Source organism: Schistocerca serialis, chromosome 5 (assembly GCF_023864345.2).
Source record: "Schistocerca serialis cubense isolate TAMUIC-IGC-003099 chromosome 5, iqSchSeri2.2, whole genome shotgun sequence".
Taxonomy (NCBI): Eukaryota; Metazoa; Arthropoda; class Insecta; order Orthoptera; family Acrididae; genus Schistocerca; species Schistocerca serialis.
The window spans coordinates 560,523,785-560,548,694 of NC_064642.1; the positions used below are offsets into that span (position 1 = coordinate 560,523,785).

The following is a 24,910-nucleotide window of genomic DNA, read 5'->3' on the forward strand; positions in this document are numbered from 1 at the left end:
AGTTGTATATGAGTTACCACATTTTTAGACTGCAGTTTTAATAACATGTTTTATTTTTAGATTGATTGTTTCACCTACATGGTTATGTAGGCTCTTTCTGTTTCTACAAAATATTTTATCACGGCTACGGCTGACGGTAGCTGTAAGCGCATTCAGCTGTTCGCGAACTGAGGCCAGCTCCTCCTGCATCCGCAGACAACATGCACACATTCTAATCATCCTAGCAAGACTAACTGACGAAGCAAACTATGAGAGCAGACAGAAACCTATTATACCACTTGCTGCCCTCAATACTTGTCACTAATTGACCTTGATGCCTTAATGTGCTATATAGCTGACTGTTATGAAAAAATGAAAACTGCGCTACATACTTTCTGAATTAAAATTTTACAGTTAAAAACGCGATATTAAGCCTCTTAAACAGAAGAACGCGCACAGAATTTAAGAAATATATTACTAGAAAAACACAGGAAAAGCTAAATATGTAACATGCCGAACTGTAGATATGTGACAGGCGATAGCTGGAGACTGGCTGGTGGATGATAAAACCTGGTTCTGACACAGCCTACTTCTTTCGAATAGCACCAAGGGGGCCAACGGTCTTTATGTCGCTATCTGATAGACGAACCACCAGAAACAGTGTCACATGCCCTCATTCCACACATTGTTGAGATGTTTGGACTTTAACACAGGCTATTGATACAAAGTTTGTTGACGAGGAACTGTACGCCACCACTTCCCCTCACCTGCTCGCCAAATATTGGCGGTGAAATACCACTAGTCACAAGGATTCGAACCGGCTACCTCCGAATAGAGTTCCAGTACTCGGGTGTACGAAGTGACCTCGGCTAATGTGGCGATAGTGTTGATGCCAGAGTATACGCCCCTACGTGTGCTGTGTTACTACCCCTGGAGGGTATATCACAGATCTTTGTATCTGCCTGGTAGTCGATTCCTCCGCACACCGGGCAGGTCGTGCTTGCAGTCACTGCACGAGGAGAATGCGTGTAACGGCTCTCATCAAAACAGAGATATTTTCCTTGCATGGCCTGGGATGTTAACCACGGAGTTACACGTCCCCTCCACAGCATCTGGAGGCGGGCAGTGTGCCTGTCGCAAAAGGACGTTGCCGGCAGGACACTGTCTTGCTACGGCAGGACACGTTTCCTCGTAGCATCACGCTGATATCCATCCCTACCCGATTATTTAGGCCGTCGATGGACCATGCGAAGTCAGTTACGCCCTACGTCTCAAGTCAGCGGTGCCAGCAATCCCGTTCGGCCGCATCAGCCGTTCAGTTCCAGCACTACCAGTTGGCAGTTTCTTCCAGTACTTTGTGCCAGCAGACCGCGCCCAGTTCATAGTGGTCTCCACGAACAGCATGTCACCCGTCACACGCTGGCAGCACTGTCCCATTAATGTCCCAGGTCTTCACGCCACCGCCTACCACGACTCTAGGGTTCGTCGTCACAGGAGAGAAATTTGTTTTATATAGTTTTTGGGTATTCGTTTAGGACATTATAATTGACTTTCGTCTGTTAATAAAGTTATTCTTTTTAAAGTGTCTCCGATCGCTCCTCAGTATGAGGATGCGTCGCAGACCATGGGTGATATCCCCAAATCGGTAATGCTGCATCTAGTGAAATTGGTCCATGACACGACCGCTGTAATCATTCACAGGTGACCGAGACAGGAATCTGCTGCCAGATCAAGTGCGTCAGCACGCCTGCAGTACTCTCCTGCAACGGAAGCAGGGAATGTTTAGAGACAGAGCAGAAGAGCGTAATGGAGGATGGAAAAACACATCGTGGCCCCATTTAAGAAACATCCTGGTTTCCGCTCCAAGGTTCTTGGAGAAAAGAGTAGAAACCTAAATCATGAGAGCCAGATAAGATTAGAATCATATTCCTCACATAAACGAGTCCAGTATCTTATCTACCACTACCTCGTTCGTTGGGATCTCCAGGAGACCTGAGCGTTCTGCAAGAGAATATACTACCTTACTTTCTGCTGAATTCAACCTGTACAAGGCGGAAGAACCTTGTACCACAGCTAATCATTCCCTTTCCTGTTCCATTCGTGAATGGAGCGGCGGTCCTTAAGCGAAATGTAGGTTAGCAGCAGTTAGACTGTTCTGCAGTCAGCCGTAAGCGCCAGTTCTCTAAACTTTCTGACTGGTGTTTCGCGAAAAGAAAATCGTCTTCGCTCCAGGAATTCCCATTTGAGTTAACGAAGCATCTTCACAATACTTGCATGTTGATCGAACCTACTGTTAATAAATCTAGCAGCACGTTTCTGAATTGTTTCGATGTCTTCCTTTAATGTGACCTGGTGGGGATCCCAAACAATCGACCAGTACTCAAGAATGGGTCGCACTACTGTTGTACACTCCGTCTCCTTTATAGGTGAGCTACACTTTCCTAGAATTACCAGTGCCTTAATGAAATCTCTACGGCTTTAAAGATAAGTGCCTGAACCTTGACGTCGTCTACCGTTAGAATGGTTGATGACAACTGGGATGATCAAGAGCACTATGCTAACACTTGAAATAAGAACAACTGAAACAATATTTGTAAACAGCAGATACAGCAGAAACAGGGTCTCACATTGGCGCCCCGGGCTCTAGTGATTAGGAGTTGGACAAGACACGTGGAACAAACAAAAGATTTATTAATATTAGAACCGCTTGTAGTTAAGAAGTTCAGACCATTACGCGATTTGAGTTTTACTCCAAGGTAATCCCTTTTGGCGATTACAGCAGTGACCATTCTCCCGCACTCCATCTTAAATTTATTTCCTCCTTGTATATTTTATTTCTCTCCTTCGTTTTGCTTAGCTACTTTTAATCGTGTTATATCAAGCTTTTCAGAGACGGGCAACACAGTGATCGGCATGAAGCTTGTCAAGGAAGGTTATACACTGCTTGACAGGGGCTAAGGAACAGAGACGTTGATGGACAGAAATAATTATAGGCAATGATTGGCGATATGAAACACAGTACATACGTAACCGAGGTGGACTGGTATATTTTTAATGAAAAATGGTACAGATTTCACCACATGGGAAAGCGGGTTAAAAGTGGTTCAAATGACTCGAAGCACTATGGGACTTAACATCTGATGTCATCAGTCCACTAGACTTAGAGCTACTTAAAACCTAACTAACCTAAGGACATCATACACGTCCATGCCCGAGGCAGGATTCGAACCTGCGACCGTAGCAGCAGCACATTTCCGGACTGGAGCGACTACAACCGCTCGGCCACGCGGGCGACAAAGTGGGATAACAGACATAAATAACCCTCATGTTTGACCAAAGTCAGACTCCCATCATAATGGTCTATACCGTACTCTCAAAATGGTTCAAATGGCTCTGAGCGCTATGGGACTCAACATCTGAGGTCATCAGTCCCCTAGAACTTAGAACTACTTAAACCTAACTAACCTAAGGACACCACACACATCCATACCCGAGGCAGGATTCGAACCTGCGACCGTAGCGGTCGCGCGGTTCCACACTGAAGTGCCTAGAACCACTCGGCAAAACCGGCCGGCTCCGTACTCTCAGTAAGGAATAATTCCCCCTCGGGCACTGATGCACATTTTCCACCGTCATTCATTCTGGCAATCAAACTATTGTATTGTCCTTGGGGGTATTGTACCAGCCCTCCCTCAAGGCGGTTTTCTGTTCTTGCACAGTTCGGGGAGGGGTGTTTGTTGAGAAACGCGTCTGCCAGGAGCATCCCAAGCATGTACAATAAGGCATAGGTCCCGGGAGTACCTAGGTCATTCCGTACGTTTCATATGTTCACTTTCCAGTGTGTCCGGTGCCCTGTGTGTGTGTGGGTGGGGGGGGGGTTGGAGGAGGGAGGGGGGGGGGCTCGTTCATGAAGTCGAGACCTACCGCACCCCTAAACAGAAGGACACAATCGAGAATAACCTCCCTGCAGTACTGCTGTGTTGCAACGGTGCATCATGCAAGCAGGGGCTTTCGGCCATTGTGCGCACCATTAGGTTTAGGCCATACCGATGACGTCTTGAACATTCTGCGATGTGTAACATATTCCCCTCTCTCCCCACACTAACTGGTGGCCAAAATCATTTGCCACATTTCAGCGGTATTCGTCAGAGAACGTCACTCTGGGCAGTTGTTGCTGAACCCATCAAACATGCTCCCTACATCAACGAACTCTTTTTCGAAAAAAACGTGGGTGAAGTGGAGTGCATTTGACAAGCCTCTGAGAATACAAACCAGCCCGATTCAAGCACCGTGAAATAGTTGTGGCAGAGACATATGTACCGGCAGCAGTTGCAAGGTCTACAGCGATCTTCCTAGTGCTAAGATGACTGTTCTTTTTCGCCACTAGGGCTACGAATCGAGCCTCCTGCGGTGTGATGGTCCGTCTATGACAACCGTCATGCTTTCGCATAGCGTTTACAACTTCAGTTGCCTTTTTTAATCGCGAGATGACACTTTTAGATAAACTGAAAGTTGGACGTTAATACTTCATTGCAAAACTGGCCAATGATTCTGCTGTGGTGTGCATACACAAACTCTGAGTTCAAACATGTTCAAATGCGTTTGAAATCTTATGGGACTTAACTGCTAAGGTCATCAGTCCCTAAGCTTACACACTACTTAACCTACATTATCGTAAGGACAAACACATACACCCATGCCCGAGGGAGGACTCGAACCTCCGCCGGGACCAACTGCACAGTCCATGACTGCAGCGCCTTAGAGCGCTCGGCACAAACTCTGAGTCTGACATACTATTAACGCGAGTAGTAGAGAGCGAACAGATGTGGAGTGGAGTTGGAAGTGGTTGGTGAAAAGCCGCGCAGCATGAGAGGTCGCAGCTTGCCGTGGAAATGAGCGTCCGGCATTGTGGACCGGGAGCCCCCATTCGGGTAAGTTAGGCCGCCGAGGGCAAGTACTTATTACATTGGACGCCACATTGGGCGACTTGTGCGTCGGAGATGGGGATGAAATGATGATGAGGACAACACAACATCCAGTCCCTGAGCGGAGGAAATCTCCTGCCACAGTCAAGAATCGAACCCGGGCCCCTTGGCGTGGCATTCCGCCGCGCTGACCACTCAGCTAACGGGGGCGGACGCAGCTTGCCGTGATCGTGCTAGTAGCGGAGGAGTAGACTTTGGTATTAATTGAGGCTTTTTTGCCTTTTGTTGCAAGTAGTTGTTGCTTGTTTGCGCTCAGGTGGGATTTTGTCAGATTTGTATACGCATACATTGAGAGTAATATTCTTATCTTTGTTGTGGCATCGACGTGTTTATTGAGTAATGGGCATTGTGGACTAATTGAGGCCTGTGTAAAGTCTGTCAGTGTTTAAATAATCTATTTAGCGAGTACAGTAAATTTAAGTCTTCATTGGTTTCTTGCCGTAGTGGTAACACCGGTTCCCGTCAGATCTTCGAAGTTAAGCGCTGTCAGGCTGGGCTACTATTTAATGGGTGACCATCCGGTCTGCCGAGCGCTGTTGGGAAGTGGGGTGCACTCAGCCCTTGTAAGGCAAACTGAGGAGCTACTTCATTGAGAAGTAGCGGCTCCGGTCTCGTAAACAGACATACGGCCGGGAGAGCGGTGTGCTGACCACATGCCCCTCCATATCCACACTCGGTGACGCCAGTCGGTACCGTCGCGCCTTCATGGCATGTTCGGACGGAGTTAAGTTTCAGTTTTAGTTTATGGCTAGTTGACCACACTCCTCCTGATCATTCAATTTCTATATTTAAAAAAATATGGCAGTAGTTGTTACAGTTATTAGGACCATGCATGGCGCTCTGCATGGATCACAGTATTGCTTTTGATATATTTTTAGCGTGTTGCTGATCACGCAGTTGCTGCGGCAAGACGAAGTAAGTTGTCGGTTGGGTACAGGACCATTGCATTGTTAGAGAATATTTTAAAACGAGTTGTATTATTGTCAGAGATGTAACGTCACATATTTCCGTAAGTCTTTGAAAACCTGACAGTTTCAACACCTCTTACAGTGGCTACAGCAGAGACGCTTTGACCGGCTTCGAACCGTCCAACTGCTCGTCTGCGACCGTAAGCACTCAAATGACGTCTTGCAGACGTGTTGTAACACACGGAATGTTGTACTTACCGATTCCACAACAACCTTCGCCCAAAACCGTAATGGATGAATTGACAAATGCATACAACGCGTTCGAGCTCAGGCTTCGCTGCAGTCAACACGTTCCGCCATTTACTATCATTGGCCAGGTATTCCGTAGCAATCTTCGGGTGTTCCCTAGTAACTGGCAATTGTTCCTTAGCAAGTGTCAGTTGTTTCTTAGCAGTTGTCAAGCAATGTGACACTAGTGGCATATTTACATACGCCGTAGGACTGAAATAGTTTTAAAAAAGTAGGACAAAAGAAAAAGAATGAAAATGACTTACTTTGTATTCTCATTTTCGTTCGGTTCTCTGACCGTTTTAATTTGGCAGCATTCTAATTGATTTACATGTACTTTGTTTTATACTATCTAAGGAGGTATGTACTAGTACTATAATAAGTGCAGCTTTCTAGACTGAATTGTAACTGTATTTAGCTTTACATTGCACTGATACGCCAAAGAAACTGGTATAGGCATGCGTATTCAAATACAGAGATATGTAAACAGGCGGAATACAGCGCTACGGTGGCCTAGTTCTATACAAGACAACTGTCTGGCGCAGTTGTTATCGCTTACCGCTGTTAGAATGGCAGGTCATCAAGATTTAAGTGAGTTTGTACGTGGTGTTATAGCCGGCGAACGACCTATGGGACACAGCATCTCCGAGGTACCGATGAGGTGGGGATTATCCCGAACGACCATTTCACGAGTGTACCGTGAATATCAGGAGGGAAAAAAAAAAAAACAAAAAAAAAAATTCAAATGTGTGTGAAATCTTATGGGACTTTACTGCTAAGGTCATCAGTCCCTAAGCTTACACGCTATTTAACCTAAATTATCCTAAGGACGAACACACACAAACACCCATGCCCGAGGGAGGACTCGAACCTCCGCCTGGACAATATCAGGATCTGATAAAACATCAAATCTCCGCGCATCGCTGCTACCAGAAAAAGATTCTGCAAGAACGGGACCAACGACGACAAAAGAGAATCGTTCAATGTGACCGAAGTGCAACCTTTCCGCAAATTGCTGCAGATTTCAATGCTGGGCCATCTACGAGTGTCAGCGTGCGACCCATTCAACGAAACATCATTGATATAGGCTTCGGGAGCCGAAGGCCCACTCGTGAACCCTAGATGACTGCACGACACAAAGCTGTACGCCTCGCCTGGGCCTGTCAACACCGATATTGGACTGTTGATGACTGGAAACATTTTCCTTGGTCGGACGAGTCTCGTTTCAAACTGTATCGAACGGGTGGACGTGCAAGGGTAAGGAGACAACCTAATGAATCCATGGAGCCGGCCGCTGTGGTCGAGTGGTTCTAGGCGGTTCAGTCCGGAACCACAAGGCTGCTACGGTCGCAGGTTCGAAAAATGGTTCAAATTGCTCTGAGCACTATGGGACTTCACTTATGAGGTCATCAGTCCCCTAGAACTTAGAACTACTTAAACCTAACTAACCTAAGGACATCACACACACCCATGCCCGAGGCAGGACTCGAACCTGCGACCGTTCCAGACTGTAGCGCCCAGAACCGCTCGGCCATCTCGGCCGGCAGCGGGTTCGAATCCTGCCTCGGGCATGGATATGTGTGATGTCCTTAGGTTAGTTAGGTTTAAGTAGTTCGAAGTCTAGGGGACTGACGACCTCAGATGTTACGTCCCACAGTGCTTAGAGCCATGTGAACCATTTTTGATTCCTTGGACCCTGCATTTCAGCAGGGGACTGGATGGTGGAGACCGTGTAATGCTGTAGGGCGTTTGCAGTTGGAGTGACATGGGGCCCCTCAAGCGTCTAGAACGACTCTGACAGGTGACACGTACGTAAGCGTTGTGTCTGATCACCTGCATCCGTTCGTGTCCATTGTGCATTTCGACGGAATTCGGAAATCCCAGGAGGACAATGCGACCCCCCACACGTCCAGAATTGCTACATAGTGGCTCCAGGAACAGTCTTCTAACTTCAAACACTTCCACTGGCCACCCGGAGTGGCCGAGCGGTTCTAGGCGCTACAGTTTGGAACCGCACGACCGCTACGGTCGCAGGTTCCAATCCTGCCTCGGGTATGGATGTGTGTAATGTCCTTAGGTTAGTTAGGTTTAAGTAGTTCTAAGTTCTAGGGGCTGATGACCTCAGAAGTTAAGTCCCATAGTGCTCAGAGGCATTTGAACCATTTGAACCACTGGCTACCAAACTCCGCAGGCATGAACATTATTGAGTATATCTGGGGTGGCTCGCAACGTGCTGTTCAAAAGAGATCTCCATCTCCCTTGTACTCTTACGTATTTATGGACAGCCCTGCATGCTTCATGGTGTCAATTCCCTCCAGCACTACTTCAGACATTAGTCGAGTCCACACCACGCCGTGTTCGGCACTTCTGCTTGCTCACGGGGGCTCTACACGATATTAGGCAGGTGTACCACTTTCTTTTTGGCTCTTCAGTGACTACTGTATTTAGCTTTATATTATTTAAAGAGCTGTGAATAGCTTCCTAGTAATTGCGCTGTACGATTACGCTTCGTGATGATCTCAAAGACGCCTTAATAGTCGTCATAGGCAGTTTTTCTGAATTTTCAATTGTTTAAAGGCTACTGCTTTACGTATCTGGTAAACTGCGAAATTTTTGATAAAACACCCCAAAAATGCCAGTTTCACTCGCGAGTATTAGCACTGAGATAGTTCCTTGTTCCTACCCCAAACGCGGATGCTGTGCCGGGGGAAGGATTGCCTGAACGCTAATCTGCCTAATACTACCTCCGTAGCCCGTGCGTGGTGCGCGTTATTACCCGTCGCCATGGATGCCGCTACGTCCTTTGTACGCCGCCGCCGCTGCCGCTGCCGTAACCACAACCGGCGCCGCCCCGCCAGTTGTCGGAGGCCTTCTGGGAGGCGCAGCGAGGAGGTGAGCTGGTCGCGGAGGGGCCCCCAGTCCACTGCCGGGCGCCGTCGCAGCAGCAGCAGCAGCAGCAGCAACCGCCGCGGCCACACGTCACAGATAGCAGCTGGGCTCACAGCTACTCGGCGCGTCCCGGTAAGTCGGCGGACAGTGCGGCCGGCAGCGCGAAACGCGCGACTTTCGAGGAACTGGACACAGGCGGCACCTGGACACGATTACTTTAGCTTGCGACAAAACTTCGCGTCGGAGGCCAGCGACCATTATACGCAAACATGGACAGGACTATAGTGATATATCATGCATTTAATATTTATAAACTGGCCAAATGCGAGTGGGACTCGCGCATTGAGGGTTTCTATATAGTTCATCTATCCTGGGAATAGAGAATCTCTACGATTTTTGCCTGTTATCGCTATCGACACTGGCAAGATACTGGTCCCGGTAATTCCAAGACCGTATCAAAATCTCTACAGTAGTTCCTCAGGCTTGAACGGACATGCAAAAAGAAGCTAGCAGGGGACTACACTGTATATATGTAGAAAGAGAAGAGATAATAAAAAGTTGGTTATCTGCGTACTAAAACATGACTGCAACTTACATTTTATATTTGCATGCAGTAATGTTCGCCTGTTATGCTCTTGGCGGATGATGAATGCAACTATGTTCAAATGACAAGAGATATTTTTTTATGTTATAATCACAATTTAACAAGATTCAGATTTTTTACTATACTATTACTGCGAAATATTGCTTCTTGCTGAATTTCGTGGTTCTAGTAAACATACAGGTTTTGATGAGTGAGTTTGCGAGTATCAAATCATATGACACAAATGGCCATATCTTTTTACTAAATTGACTTAGAAGCTTGTAATTTTTACGCAGCCAAGGGACCGTAGAGCTTAGTGTGTGACATGAATTTGGAAATTGATACGCCAAACTGTTCCAGGGAAAGAGGGTCTTAACAAACGAACAGAGAGACAGATGGTTAAAAAAAGACAAAAAAGGTTTTTTTCGTGTAATACAACTAAAATTAGCAATTTTCGGGCTTTTTCCTTTACTTGTACTGTGAAATCTTGCTTCTTGCCAAATTTTATGATTCTATGTCAACAGGAAGCACCCTGTCGGTTTTGATGAGAGAGTTTTCGAGTATCAAAATATATGAGGTAAATGGCCATCTCTTTTGAGTGAAGTGACGTAGAAACTTCAAATTTTTACTCCTCCAAGAGACCACAGACGGAAATGTGTGATACAAGTTAACTTGATACGCCTGCTCGTTGCTGAGAAAAAAGTGTTCTTAACAGTCGGACAGATAAACAGGTTGACAGACAGACGGAAAACGAAGTCATCGTATAAGGCTTTCGTTTTTATACACTGAGGCACGAAACCCTAAAAATGAATATTTCTTTGTTCATCTCCTGTGCGTACCCATATTATTTGTTCGATTACGATGAAAGTTTGGAGAGCTGTTGTGGACATGCTCGCGAATGTTTCTGTGGGGGTAAGAACCACCTGCCACCACTAGGGGCGGAGATGAAGACGGGGTGACATAAAAGCTTAACTCGGGAACTTCTGGAGCATTTTCAGTTAAATTTTGTATATACATGACTCATTATTTGTGCAATTATTTGTATAAAAATATTGTTGCGGTAATATAATCCAACCACTCCTAGGTGTGGAGGTGGGGTAAAAAGATGTAGCATGTAAAAATATGCGATGACGATCGATATTAACAGGCAAAAACAACACCTTTAGGAGTCACTACACTTACTAGCTACAGTCACGATGATGGGCTCAAATGGCTCTGAGCACTATGGGACTTAACATCTGAGGTCATCAGTCCCCTAGAACTTAGAACTACTTAAAGCTAACTAACCTAAGGACATCACACACATCCATGCCCGAGAGTCACAATGATGTTTCACGCCTACTGCTGGGGTAGGGGGTGAGGGGGAATGCCACGATATTGACATTTCTCAGCATCTCTCTGTAACGCCTGAAAGAATTTGTATCAAAATTGGCACACGTATCAGTTGCTGTCTGTAAAAATGTGCAGTATCACCTCCGTGGCTGAGGGTTTGGGGTGAAAAGGCGTCACAGAAAATCATACCTCAGGAACGTCAGCAGCAGTTTCAACCAAATTTGGTACATGCATTACTCACTGTTTACAATGTAGCAGCGAAGTATAAAAAAATTGGTATCTAAATTTTGATATCTACTACCGTTGGTGGGACGGGAGGGTAGGGGTGGTGGTGACGATGACAAGGGATGACATTTAGAAACGTCTGAAAACCATCTGTCGGCATTTCTTTCCTGTAATTAATTGACTTAGAATACAAAAGTGTAAAACGCAACCTGTCTCTCATTTGCGATTTTCAACGCATAATCCACATTACGGTCCGGGGCCAAAAGTCATACCACATGACTCAGCACGTCAGATACATTTAACGTCGTCACCAGAATGGCATGGTGCAAAACAGCAGAGAATCAGAGTTGCCAGTGTAGTCCTTTTTTTCGAAACGACAATCAGTTATTGGCAGAATTAAAAGTTTCCTCAAAATTAAGATGAAACACATGGCGACTTCGCTAGAGATACCTATTAAATATGTGCACAAATATGTGTGAAATATGTTAAATGTATGTAATCTCCTATGCACATCCATTGCATGCGTGTACCTACAGCTAGTAATATTTAAAAAGTATATCCCATTAAAGGTACACCATCAGGCCGGTACTAATAGACACAGATGACAATTTGCACAAGCTGTAACAATGAGGTTACTGAAAATGTCTGAAAACATGAGATAAATATAAGTTTGCCGTCTCCTTGGTACCGCACGATACGCCGCGGAGTTGATATTCAAACCGCAAAACAGCCTCGATTTTAAAGAGAGACTCCTTTTCCGTCATTCCGATGTCAATATGTTATATGGTTGCTGTATTATTGAACTGTAGTACGGGTAAGCGTATCATTAACACTTTACGGTACATGTTTCGTTGTCTTCTTTATCTTTGCCTATCGTGTAACATTTGAATGGAGGAGCCACATAAGGTAACATTTCTTGTGGTTCGGAATCAGCGCAACAGCTGATCTACTAAATATCGGCAACATTATACAGATTTACAAATACTATTTGCATTGTAATGCGTGGTACGTGTCGTCAAATATAAAATGCGTCACGTTTCGTGATCTTGTTACCTCGCAAGGTGTAGGTCATGGGTTGGAGTTCCTCTCGGTCCTGGGTGGGTGTTTTAAATGCGCCGTTATTGCGCCAGTCCTATGACAGATACAAAATATGAGATGAGAATATGGAAATTTGTAAGTATTAAGGAATTCTAATACGCTTAATGCGTTCAGAGACGACAAAATTGCAGTATGCTATGACTGTGATTTGAGATCTCAGAAGCCAAATTAAAAAAAGAAACCAATAAGACTTTACAGTTACACTTCGTGAAGCCCGTATAAAGGCATGGTAACGTGCCCCCTGAACCACGCGTAGAAAAATCCTCGAAGTTGTCAAATTTCTGGAAGATAAAAACAATGCGGATGCAGGAAATTTGTAGAACAAAAATTAAATAAAAACAGTCTTCTCATCTTCTCAGCGCCATCCTATAAACCGTGATGCTGATGTAATACCAGAATGAAACAGCCTCTTTCTTAAAGAAACGTCGCACTTCCACCAGATAACTTCAACATTACTTCGGTATAAATCCACTAGAAAGTTACTATCGTAGGGAACTGCAATGCTGGTTAGCGTTTAATCAATATTAGCGGTATTTTTACAGTAAAGCTTTTATGCATGTACCGCAACCAGTGTCAATGTTTATGGACTTTCAGTCTTATAAAGTGCTGGCCAGAGTGGCCGAGGGGTTCTAGGCGCTACAGTCTGGAACCGCGCGCCCGCTACGGTCGCAGGTTCGATTCCTGCTTCGGGCATGGATGTGTGTGATGTCGTTAGGTTTAAGTAGTTCTAAGTTCTAGGGGACTGATGACCTTAGAAGTTAAGTCCCATAGTGGTCAGAGCCATTTTTTTCTTATAAAGTTAACTTATTTGCCGCGAATTTCGAGCCACTGGTGCTCATCTTCAGGCATGAAGGCACAATGCGAAAGAGAAACGTGTTGCAAAGTGAGGATAGATGGCCGACCACCGCAACAGCCAGTGGGCGTACATGTCTTAAGTAACCAGTACAAGATAACCAGAAAGTATTTACAGATCGGCACGTCTTTTTGACAAGAAATATGCCACAGATATTTTTCTATTACTATGTAAGGAGACATACCACAAGGACCTAATGAAGACTCTGGCAACTCAACAAACTGGCGATAATGCAGCTAATAGACTTAGAAAAGTAATATTTAAATATTTTTGTATGCTTTATCTCCTGAAGATGGTCGCCTATGACTCCAAACACGTCACAAATAAATGAATAAAATGAGTAATCAATAAGCATTGTGACTGGTTGCAGTAAATACGTACAATCTCGTATGCATATGATATTTATTTTAAAGTCTCGTTCTCCGTTCTCTTTCTAGCCTCTTTATTCTTGTGCAGCGAATCGACGCATGGTGAAGGGAATGGCAACTGTATCTCAATGTAGACAAGTGTAATGTGCTGCGAATACATAGAAAGAAAGATCCCTTATCATTTAGCTACAACATAGCAGGTCATCAACTGAAAGCAGTTAATTCCATAAATTATCTGGGAGTACGCATTAGGAGTGATTTAAAATGGAATGATCATATAAAGCTGATCGTCGGTAAAGCAGATGCCAGACTGAAATTCATTGGAAGAATCCTAAGGAAATGCAATCCGAAAACAAAGGAAGTAGGTTACAGTACGCTTGTTCGCCCACTGCTTGAATACTGCTGAGCAGATTCGGTCAGAGGGTTACGTGCCCTCTGCAATAAAAAAAACTGAGTCAATCGATCAACAACGAACATAAATGGATGTCTTACGGCGTCCGCCCCGAGCAGACACAACGAACAAAACCGAACAAAATGAGATTAAAAAAAAAAAAAAAAAGCAGTGTGGGATCCGTACCAGATAGGGTTGATAGAAGAGATAGAGAAGATCCAACGGAGAGCAGCGCACTTCGTTACAGGATCATTTATTAATCGCGAAAGCGTTACGGAGATGATACATAAACTCCAGTGGAAGACTGCAGAAGAGACGCTCAGTAGCTCGGTACGGGCTTTTGTTGAAGTTTCAAGAACATACCTTCACCGAGGAGTCAAGCAGTATATTGCTCCCTCCTACGTATGTCTCGCAAAGAGACCATGAGGATAAAATCAGAGAGATTAGAGCCCACACAGAGGCATACCGACAGTCCTTCTTTCCGCGAACAACACGAGACTGGAATGGGAGAACCGATAGAGGTACTCAAGGTACCCTCCGCCACACAACGTCAGGTGGCTTGCGGAGTATGGATGTAGATGTAGATGTAGATACTGTAGTGGAGGGAATTTCTCACGATTGTATTCCCTGTGCTACGGCTGCAGCGCGGAATCTGATACACAGTATTTCGGCAGCCTTATACACACTGATATAAATTATTTATTTATTTCCTGTTGTAGTGTGTCATCAATATTATTGAGGACAAATCGCCGTTCATGCACCGCATAATGGAAATTGTGAGTGCGAATTCGGCCCGAGTATGGATGCCTGTTTTAAATGCTCCATTACTTCGTCATTTCTGCATTGACATAAAATATGTGACGGGACTAAGGAAATTTAAATAGTGCGTTCGCAGCTGACGAGATTGCAACACGTGATTAATGTGTAATTTCAGATATCGAAGGCCAAATTACAAAAGGACTGCCAAGTGACTCATGACGTCGTGCAAGACTTAACGCCACTTCGGAAGTTTGTGGGTCAGGTGTCTCAAGTGTAACTACTAAGTGGAGGTGCTTATGAAGATTGCATGAGCAGTGCACTGGCGTGTTTGTGTTGTTGACGGTGGGAAGAAAGGGAGAGCGAGACTACCGCTGCCGGCACACCCTTTCGACTTTCAACAACGGGCCGCAATGCTTAACGCACACGTCATACGGACGGGTTACTGCCAACAGTCGCACATTCCCTCAATCTGTGAGACACTTTGCAGAGATTTGGACTTACATCTAGAGTCTTGGTACGCAGAACCTACCCATCACCCCCTCTAATTTCTCACTCCAATTCTACATCTACATTTATACTCCGCAAGCCACCCAACGGTGTGTGGCGGAGGGCACTTTACGTGCCACTCTCATTACCTCCCTTTCCTGTTCCAGTCGCGTATGGTTCGCGGGAAGAACGACTACCGGAAAGCCTCCGTGCGCGCTCCAATCTCTCTAATTTTACATCCGTGATCTCCTCGGGAGGTATAAGTAGGGGGAAGCAATATATTCGATACCTCATCCAGAAACGCACCCTCTCGAAACCTGGACAGCAAGCTACACCACGATGCAGAGCGCCTCTCTTGCATAGTCTGCCAGTTGAGTTTGCTAAACATCTCCGTAATGCTATCACGCTTACCAAATAACCCTGTGACGAAACGCTCCGCTCTTCATTGGATCTTCTCTATCCCCTCTGTCAACCCGACCTTGTACGGATCCCAAACTGATGAGCAATACCCAAGAACAGGTCGAACGAGTATTTTGTAAGTTACCTCCTTTGTTGATGGACTACATTTTCTAAGGACTCTCCCAATGAATCTCAACCTGGCACCCGTCTTACCAACAATTCATTTTATATGATCATTCCACTTCAAATCGTTACGTACGCATACTCCCAGATATTTTACAGCAGTAACTGCTACCAGTGTTTGTTCCGCTATCATATAATCATACAATAAAGGATCCTTCTTTCTATGTATTCACAATACATTACATTTGTCTATGTTAAGGGTCAGTTGCCACTCCCTGCACCAAGTGCCTATCCGCTGCAGATCTTCCTGCATTTCGCTGCAATTTTCTAATGCTGCAACTTCTCTGTATACTACAGCATCATCCGCGAAAAGCTGCATATTACTGAGGACAAATCGCCGTTCATGCACCGCATAATGGAAATTGTGAGTGCGAATTCCGCCCGAGACCTGTAGAGGATCGACGCTTGTTCGGGGAGTGGCAATTGACCCGCAACATAAACAAATGTAGCGTGTTGCGAGACGGACAGACCGTTTACTAGCGTTGAAAATTTCTTGCAAGGCATGGATGGTACAGACCACCTCCAGTCAGCAAGGCGCGTTATAACTGTTTGTCGCACCGGGACTCGAACGTGGACTCTTGAATTTTGTGGGAAATACAGGCGAGCCTCTGGGAAACTTGGAAATCAGAAGACGGGCAGGGACGGCGAGGCAGGGCAGGTTGCATCAGCCAGTGGTATCAATGTCTACACGTTTGTTAAATTATTTAGTTCGAGCCCCGGTCCGGAACACAGTCTTCATCTCTCACAATATTTTCACTGCAGCGTACGCTCCGGAATCGAAGAAGCATTCGTAATAAATTTCTGATATTAGAGTAAGATACTACAGAATATGTTTCGTTTGAAACTGATGGGTGACAGTTACTGCTAGAGTGGTCAGTAAGACACGGAGACAGTAACATTTAGCGCATCTGATATTCTAAAACATAAGAAAAATGTCATAGGAATCCATATTTAGATCTATACATATTTAAATGGGATTTAGTAAATTAGAATGGAATAATAAGTGTGGGTCTGCGCATGAACGACTGTATCGGGGCAAAGATTTGTCTCATAAGGTCTCTCTAAAATAAATCAGCTGAACGAGAACTTTTTACTAGAATTTACAAACAAAGGTTCCGGAAACAACGACTGCCCGAAACCCAGCTCGCTTTGTTTGTCTACGAGATGAGCAGTACCGACGCCGTAGCAGAGTCCGTGTTCCTTGACTTGCAGAAGGCATTCGATACGGTTCCGCACTGCCACCTAATGAACAAAATACGACCGTATGGAGCAGCGGACCAACTGTGTGATTGGGCTGAAGCACTTCTAGCACACAGAACACAGTATGTCATTCGGAACACAGAGAAACCTTCAGACGTAAAAAAAACTACGGGCGTGCCTCAGGGGACTGTTATAGGACCACTGCTATTCACAATGTATATAAATGACCTGGTAGAGAACGACAGAAGTTGCATGACGCTTTTCGCAGATGATGCTCTTGTATATAGAGAAGATGCGACGCTAGAAAATTGGAAGACCTGTAGAGGATCGACGCTTGTTCAGGGAGTGGCAATTGACCCACAACATAAACAAATGTAGCGTGTTGCGAATACACAGACGGACAGACCGTTTACTATGTGATTAAACAATTGCAGAACAGTCACTATAAGAAGCTGCTTCCATAAACTGTGTAGGAGTAGGTGTACGGAACGATTTGGAATGGAGCGAACATATGAAGTTAATCGCGAGTAAGACAGATAGCAGACCGAGATTTATGAAAGAATCCTGAGGAAATGTAGTCCATCAACAAAAGCAGTTGTTTGCAAAACACTCGTTTGACCGGTACTTGAATATTGCTCGTGAGTATGGAATCTGCAACAGTTAGGACTGGTAGAGGAAATAGGGAAAATCCAAAGAAGAGCAGCGTGTTTCGTTACAAGTTCATTTAGTAAGCACGAAAGCGTCACAGAGATGATCAATCAATTTCAGTGGTGCAAGAGAGGCGTTCTGTATTACGGTGTGATTCAATGTCAATGTTCCGAGAGTGTATGTTTCTAGGAGAATCAACAAATATATCTCGTCAAAAGACCATGATGATGAAACTAGAGAGATTCGAGCCCACACGGAGGATTACTGGCAATCGTTCTTCCCGCGATCTATTCGCGACTGGTACAGGAAAGGGGGGAAGTGACAGTTACACGAAGTACGCTCCGCCAGACACTGCAACGTGGCTCACGGAGTACAGATGTAGATTTCGACGTAGAGGATCAACCGCTTTATTCTTGAGCTTAGGCTGCAATTTCTGCTCCTCTTTTAAGTTATTTGGAAGTACATAACAAATTGCGACCACTGAACAGCAGATTAGTGGAAGAACACTAGAGCAAGGATTCTGCATGAAACTGATCGACACTGTCGTACACAGATTCAGGCGAAATTTTTCAGGGTCCAGAGAAGCCTTCGTTATAAATGGACCTGCATACTTGCTGACAGATTAAAACTGTGTGGCGGACAAGAAGTCGAACACAGAACAAAGCCGTTCTCTGTCAATACTTTAATCGGCTGGACTATCCAGCACGACTGACTACCAGACCTTGCAGCCTGTCTGCCGCTAGTACAGACGGATAGAGTGAGTCAGGAAGAAAGGTACATGCTTTGAGGGGCGACAGTAGTGGTGATTCTGAACAAAAACTTGAAATCAAGAAATGCCCTTTTCTTAATCATATCCGACATACAGCTGTTTGAAAATCACGTGCGTCAGTCGCATTTCCTTCTTCACCAGCACTTACGTGTGAATACAATAAAAAAGACATTAGGTTACTTAGTGTATTCTCTACGGACCACACACATAACCGTCTCAATGGAGTATGATAACTTGATTTCCTTCAAGGCGTGTTACCAAAATAATTGGAAGATATCCCTTTGGCAACACAACGTCGTATGTACTTTCAGTTGGGCGAAGTTCCTGCACATTCCGTACGGCCAGTGACACAATACCTCACTGAAACGTATTCTGGGCGTTGGATCCGTCTCCGTCTTACTCTATTACATTATTGTTTGTGGGGTTGGCTTAAGAGCGAAGTCTACAAGCGCAGAGTGGACACAAAGGTAGAGCTTCTCACTCGTGTTTTACATGCGCGTGCTCCAGTAAAGGATACTGTCGCCTGATAAACAAAGTAAGAGCCTACGGAATATCAGACCAGCTGTGTGGCTGGATTGAAGAGTTTTTAGCAAACAGAACACAGCATGTTGTTCTCGATGGAGAGACGTCTACAGACGTTAAAGTAACCTCTGGCGTGCCACAGGAGAGTGTTATGGAACAATTGCTTTTCACAATATATATATAAATGACCTAGTAGATAGTGTCGGAAGTTCCATGCGGCTTTTCGCGAATGATGCTGTAGTATACAGAGAAGTTGCAGCATTAGAAAATTGCAGCGAAACGCAGGAAGATCTGCAGCGGATAGGCACTTAGTGCAGGGAGTGACAACTGACCCTTAACATAGACAAATGTAATGTATTGCGAATACATAGAAAGAAGGATCCTTTATTGTATGATTATATGATAGCGGAACAAACACTGGTAGCAGTTACTTCTGTAAAATATCTGGGAATATGCGTACGGAGCGATTTGAAGTTGAATGATCATATAAAATTAATTGTTGGTAAGGCGGGTGCCAGGTTGAGATTCATTGGGAGAGTCCTTAGAAAATGTAGTCCATCAACAAAGGAGGTGGCTTACAAAACACTCGTTCGACCTATACTTGAGTATTGCTCATCAGTGTGGGATCCGTACCAGGTCGGGTTGACGGAGGAGATAGAGAAGATCCAAAGAAGAGCGGCGCGTTTCGTCACAGGGTTATTTGGTAAGCGTGATAGCGTTACGGAGATGTTTAGCAAACTCAAGTGGCAGACTCTGCAAGAGAGGCGCTCTGCATCGCGGTGTAGCTTGCTGTCCAGGTTTCGAGAGGGTGCGTTTCTGGATGAAGTATCGAATATATTGCTTCCCCTTACTTATACCTCCCAAGGAGATCACGAGTGTAAAATTAGAGAGATTCGAGGACGCACGGAGGCTTTCCGGCAGTCCTTCTTCCCGCGAACCATACGCGACTGGAAAAGGAAAGGGAGGTAATGACAGTGGCACGTAAAGTGCCCTCCGCCACACACCGTTGGGTGGCTTGCGGAGTATAAATGTAGATGTAGATGTAGGCAGCACGAATGACCTAAGATCAGCAAAGCAGCAGCTGCCTACAAGAGCTGCAAAGTGCATTGTAGTTGACAGTGGACTTTTCAACATCTTTTGTGAGGAAATGTAACAATTAAAGCATTAGATCACAACTTTTCATTTACTATCACCCACATTTATCCTGTTTCCCAGTTTTCATTAGTTCACTCAGAAAGTGTTAAGAGCAGTACGTATGTTCATGTGACGTTTTTTGTTCAGAAGCACTATCACCCCTAAAAGCATGTACCCTTCCTCCTTGACTCGCCTCGTATGTACAGATATGGGCGCATGTGGTCCGACACAAAGTTTTAATTTACCAACGAGATTCAATTTTTTTTATTCTTCTCTTGCTCGCCATCAGCAATGAGCGCTAGCTTTTGTTGCAACCAGGTTGTCTCTGGATCCGGAAGTTGGGGCAGTTACATTGTGGTGTGTACGCCGTGAAGTGTTGGTTCCGCTCTAGGTAACGCACATATTCATGGCTACTCCGTCCTTTCATTTTACGTTGCAGGACAGGTCTCTGCCTATGATTCCCATGATGTTGCCGAAATATGGCGTCTCCTTTCTCCTGATATTTCTGAGCGATCACCAGCTTACCATTTAACCGCCTAGCACTAAGTCATTCCTCACGTGGCGTGTCCAAAAAATTATTAGCATTCGAGGACGTCGCCATAACTAAAAGACGTTGTCGGTCATTGTCCCGCCCTCGGCGCCACATTTTAAAACTGCAGCCACCAACACCACAGGAACTGCATGTGGGTTTAGAGTCCTTCACATTGATTTCTCAGGTGGATAAAAGCGCAGCGGAACTTCTCGGTGCAGTACAGTGTATCTCAATTAATTACATGTTTTTGATCTTTAGATTGCTCTTACGTTGCAGGATGAGTCTCTGAAAGTGATTTCCCATGACGTGGTGGAAACGCTTATTTTCCGCTTCTTATGTTTAACAGTTTTGTGTTAATGACATGTGACGTAATCACAGTGAATGTCACAATGACCCAATGTTGAAAATTTGTAAAATTCCAAACAGTCTCTGATCGCTTAATGTGGCATGTCTACAAAATTGGAAAATGGGAAAGTGTCGCCATAACGGGGAGACGTTAACGGTGACTGTTTCTGCTCAGGCACCACAATTTGCAATAAATGGCAAATTGGGAGCTGTGCAAATTTTGTTTTAAGTAAATGCGGATTTCAAATTTTTGCCGACACTTATCGCTTAATCTGTTCAGTCCTCCTGCAATACTCGTCATTAGAACTGTACCAACTGCGTGCCTGGTGTTTCATAGTGAAATGTGTATTCTTATAGGACGACTATCCAATGAGTTCCACCCGATAGTATTCAAACAGCAGACTCTGTACACAATTTATTAAATTGCCAATACTAAACACTTTTAAATAACAACAAATTCATATAACTTAACAAATGGTTAAAGAGTGAGCTTTAAAAACAATAACGGCTGCTTGCCACCATAAAATCAAGAATCTTTTACAATAGTGCTTTTAGAGTTTATCCAAAAGACGAAATCCAATAATAAGTTAACTTGTCATTACAATTTAAAATGATTTATATAAAAAAACTTTGAGAAAGATAATGGCGCTTGGCACCATAAAATGAAAGAAACGCAACACACAACCAATAAACATAATAACAAAATAATAATTTGATACAACCAAAGGGCGAGGGCAACTCCCGACGCAATCACAGACGAGCGAGCTCTCAACACGTCGGAGCCTTCCCACTAGAAACGGTCCCCGAAATAAACCGCTGAGAGCTCCCCGACATGCCTTCCACAACTGCCCATCACTTACGCACTCTGGTTATGTTCTGTAACACACGACAGATAATAGCAACACAAGATAAAATTCAAAAATACAGTATAACATCCCGACAGCACATTATAACCACGGCGCCGTTAACGCGGGCGCTCTTAACAAGTGCCGGAAGCCAACACACACAAATCTCAAACAATTCTCGCTTCCTAAAACGAAACAATAAAAGCCAAGCGCACATGGATAGTCAAACCACAGTCTTAGAAGTGCCTTAACGACACCAAACGCGACTATTCCACCAAGTTAATAATAACACAGTAAAAAAATACAGAACATACCACTAAATGCTGTTACACAACCAAATTGACTAGATCGTGTTGTTGAGGTCCCAGAAGACCACATATACCAAGCAGCAGTAATTCATTATGTATATACTGTACAAAACCGCCCTTCTTGCTGCCAAATGTACCATACATGAACGCAACTCCGGGCAGGACTACAGTTGAGCAAATAAATTAGTAGCAACAAATATCGTAACGAGCCACACACGCAGCAAAAAGTTCCAACAACACTGTCCCGCATCAGAAAAGTTCAGAAACCGCTGCTGGAGCTTCCAGGGGAAAATCTGAAGAGCCAACCGAGCCCACACCCTAACCTGGCAGACGACTCCAAAATTCAGCAGCTAGTTGTCTCCGGGCCAGAGTATCACAGGACCCCACCGGACCTCCACATCAGACAGGCAGGAAGAACAAGTACGCCGACTCCAATTAATCACCACCGCATGACCAGCACAGCGGTGAGTCGTCTCCGCCTCAGACCACTCTGCTCATATTGCGAGACACAACAACCTTAGCGCTAGTCACTAGCCGGTCAGGCAGAGCGAACTTCACGTTTCGTGCAATACCCGGAAAACCAACTACCCTCTCACTTTCCGCCGGCCGCCGCAAACACACGCCAGCGACGTCATAGCAAATCGCCACCGGAGCGACACCCGCACCAGGACAGCGAACTATAATCGATTACAGTGCGCGCTCTAAGCAAGATCACAGGTTTGCGGCGCGCGCCATATCACATAGGTACGCCATTCACTAAGATACTGTTGAGCAGTAGATATTTCACTGCTTCTCTGGACATCATGAACGAGCTCGATGAAGAATTGTGAGTTTAGCAGACAAGATGGTAAGGCCAGCTGCCTAATACAAAGGTTCATGCCAGCCCCGTAATTGCTGCTTGCTAATGTATTAGTAATGTAAAGTCTTGAGTGTTTCGTCATACATATGGATGCCAATTTTGATATATATGTCTCTCTGTGTGATGTCCCATTTTGTCTACCTCCAGCGGCCTTGCCTCCTGCTCAGCACGCAGGTTTAGAGGCCTCACGATTTTATTGTGTAGCGTGCTCTATAGAGATATACAGTTGCGTACTGGTACACGAAACTCAGAGGACAATTATTGCGACGGCACCAGGAAACTTTTAAGCCTATTGCTTTAAGACTCTCCGAAGCCATTGCAAATAGCCAGGAGGAGACTGGGACGACGTTACTTTCACGTGAAGAACCACGCTACCTACTGTGAAATGTTCTCTCTCTGGGTCGTCAAGGCATCAGCCCGTAGTAGCAGCAGCAGTGGTAGCAGTCATAATGTGCTGAAGGATAATGACGGGAACTATATCCCTAGAACCAAGGAGATCGAGCTTGTTGTCCCAAGGTTAGCATACTGTATGAAAGCCATTCCATGACGAGATACACACAGCCTCTGCAAAACTGTAAGCCGAATAACTAAAACAACAGTAATAATAAAAGTAATAATAATAACAATATTTTATACACAGCTAGAATAAATAAATATGAATAATTCAATATTTTAATGGATCATTTCGAATAAACTAATCAAGCAATAAAGGAAACAAAAGAAAAATGCGGAGTAGGTATTAAAATACATGGAGAAGAAATAAACACTTTGAGGTTCGCCGATGACATAGTAATTCTGTCAGAGACAGCAAAGGACTTGGAAGAGCAGTTGAACGGAATGGATAGTGTCTTGGAAGGAGGATATAAGATGAACATCAACAAAAGCAAAACGAGGATAATGGAATGTAGTCGGATTAAATCGAGTGATGCTGAGGGAATTAGATTAGGAAATGAGACACTTAAAGTAGTAAAGGAGTTTTGCTATTTGGGGAGCAAAATAACTGATGATGGTCGAAGTAGAGAGGATATAAAATGTAGACTGGCAATGGCAAGGAAAGCGTTTCTGAAGAAGAAAAATTCGTTAACATCGAGTATAGATTTAAATGTCAGGAAGTCGTTTCTGAAAGTATTTGTATGGAGTGTAGCCATGTATGGAAGTGAAACGTGGACGATGAATAGCTTAGACAAGAAGAGAATAGAAGCTTTAGAAATATGGTGCTACAGAAGAATGCTGAAGATTAGATTGGTAGATCACATAACTAATGAGGAGGTATTGAATAGAATTGGGAAGAAGAGGAGGTTGTGGCACAACTTGACTAGAAGAAGGGATCGGTTGGTAGGACATATTCTGAGACATCGAGGGATCACCAATTTAGTATTGGAGGGCCACGTGGAGGGTAAAAATCGTAGAGGGAGACCAAGAGATGAATACACTAAGCAGATTTAAAAGGATGTAGGCTGCAGTAGGTGCTGGGAGATGGAGAGGCTTGCACGGGATAGAGTAGCGTGGAGAGTTGCGTCAAACCAATCTCAGGACTGAAGACCACAACAACAACAACAATGTAAACATATTAACACATTAACATATGTAATCTGTAGTACACTAGCACATTAGTAAAACAGGAGCCGCAGGGCATCCAAATGTATTTTCAATTCAAAATGATCGGCAGTCACCTGAAGTTGTAATTTAAGCAAAACTCTGCAATAACCCCTCGTCGTACATGCATACACGTTTATTTAATTAGAATAAAGTACCTACGATATGTATATTTGTATCCTCCAGGGGAAATCGTGAGATGTTTGTGTTGACGCTATTGGAGATTAACTGCACTATGTAAATCGACAAATTGGATATCTCAGACCGCCTTTTAACTCAAGACGAGTTCTAATCTACCGGTTTTGCGTAAATATGTGTCGTACCTCAGGATACAAAATAAAATTACCTTTAAAGTTTTGTCTGTTTAACTTTGTAGTGGAAGTTCCTATTCGTCGATTTAAGAGATTATCAAATGAAAGAAACAAA

The 24,910-nt window shown here is 44.5% G+C and overlaps 1 protein-coding gene across 1 annotated transcript in view; it reads left to right on the forward strand.

Annotated features, from left to right (window-relative positions):
* The first annotated feature begins 1,603 nt into the window (after window positions 1-1,603).
* Window positions 1,604-24,910, forward strand: part of LOC126482079 (fatty-acid amide hydrolase 2-like) — a 406,337-nt gene continuing 383,030 nt past the window's right edge. The window contains exons 1-2 of the mRNA XM_050106055.1: window positions 1,604-1,624; window positions 9,019-9,181. Of these exons, the coding sequence (XP_049962012.1) occupies window positions 1,604-1,624; window positions 9,019-9,181 (184 nt within the window). The remainder of the gene's footprint in view (window positions 1,625-9,018; window positions 9,182-24,910) is intronic.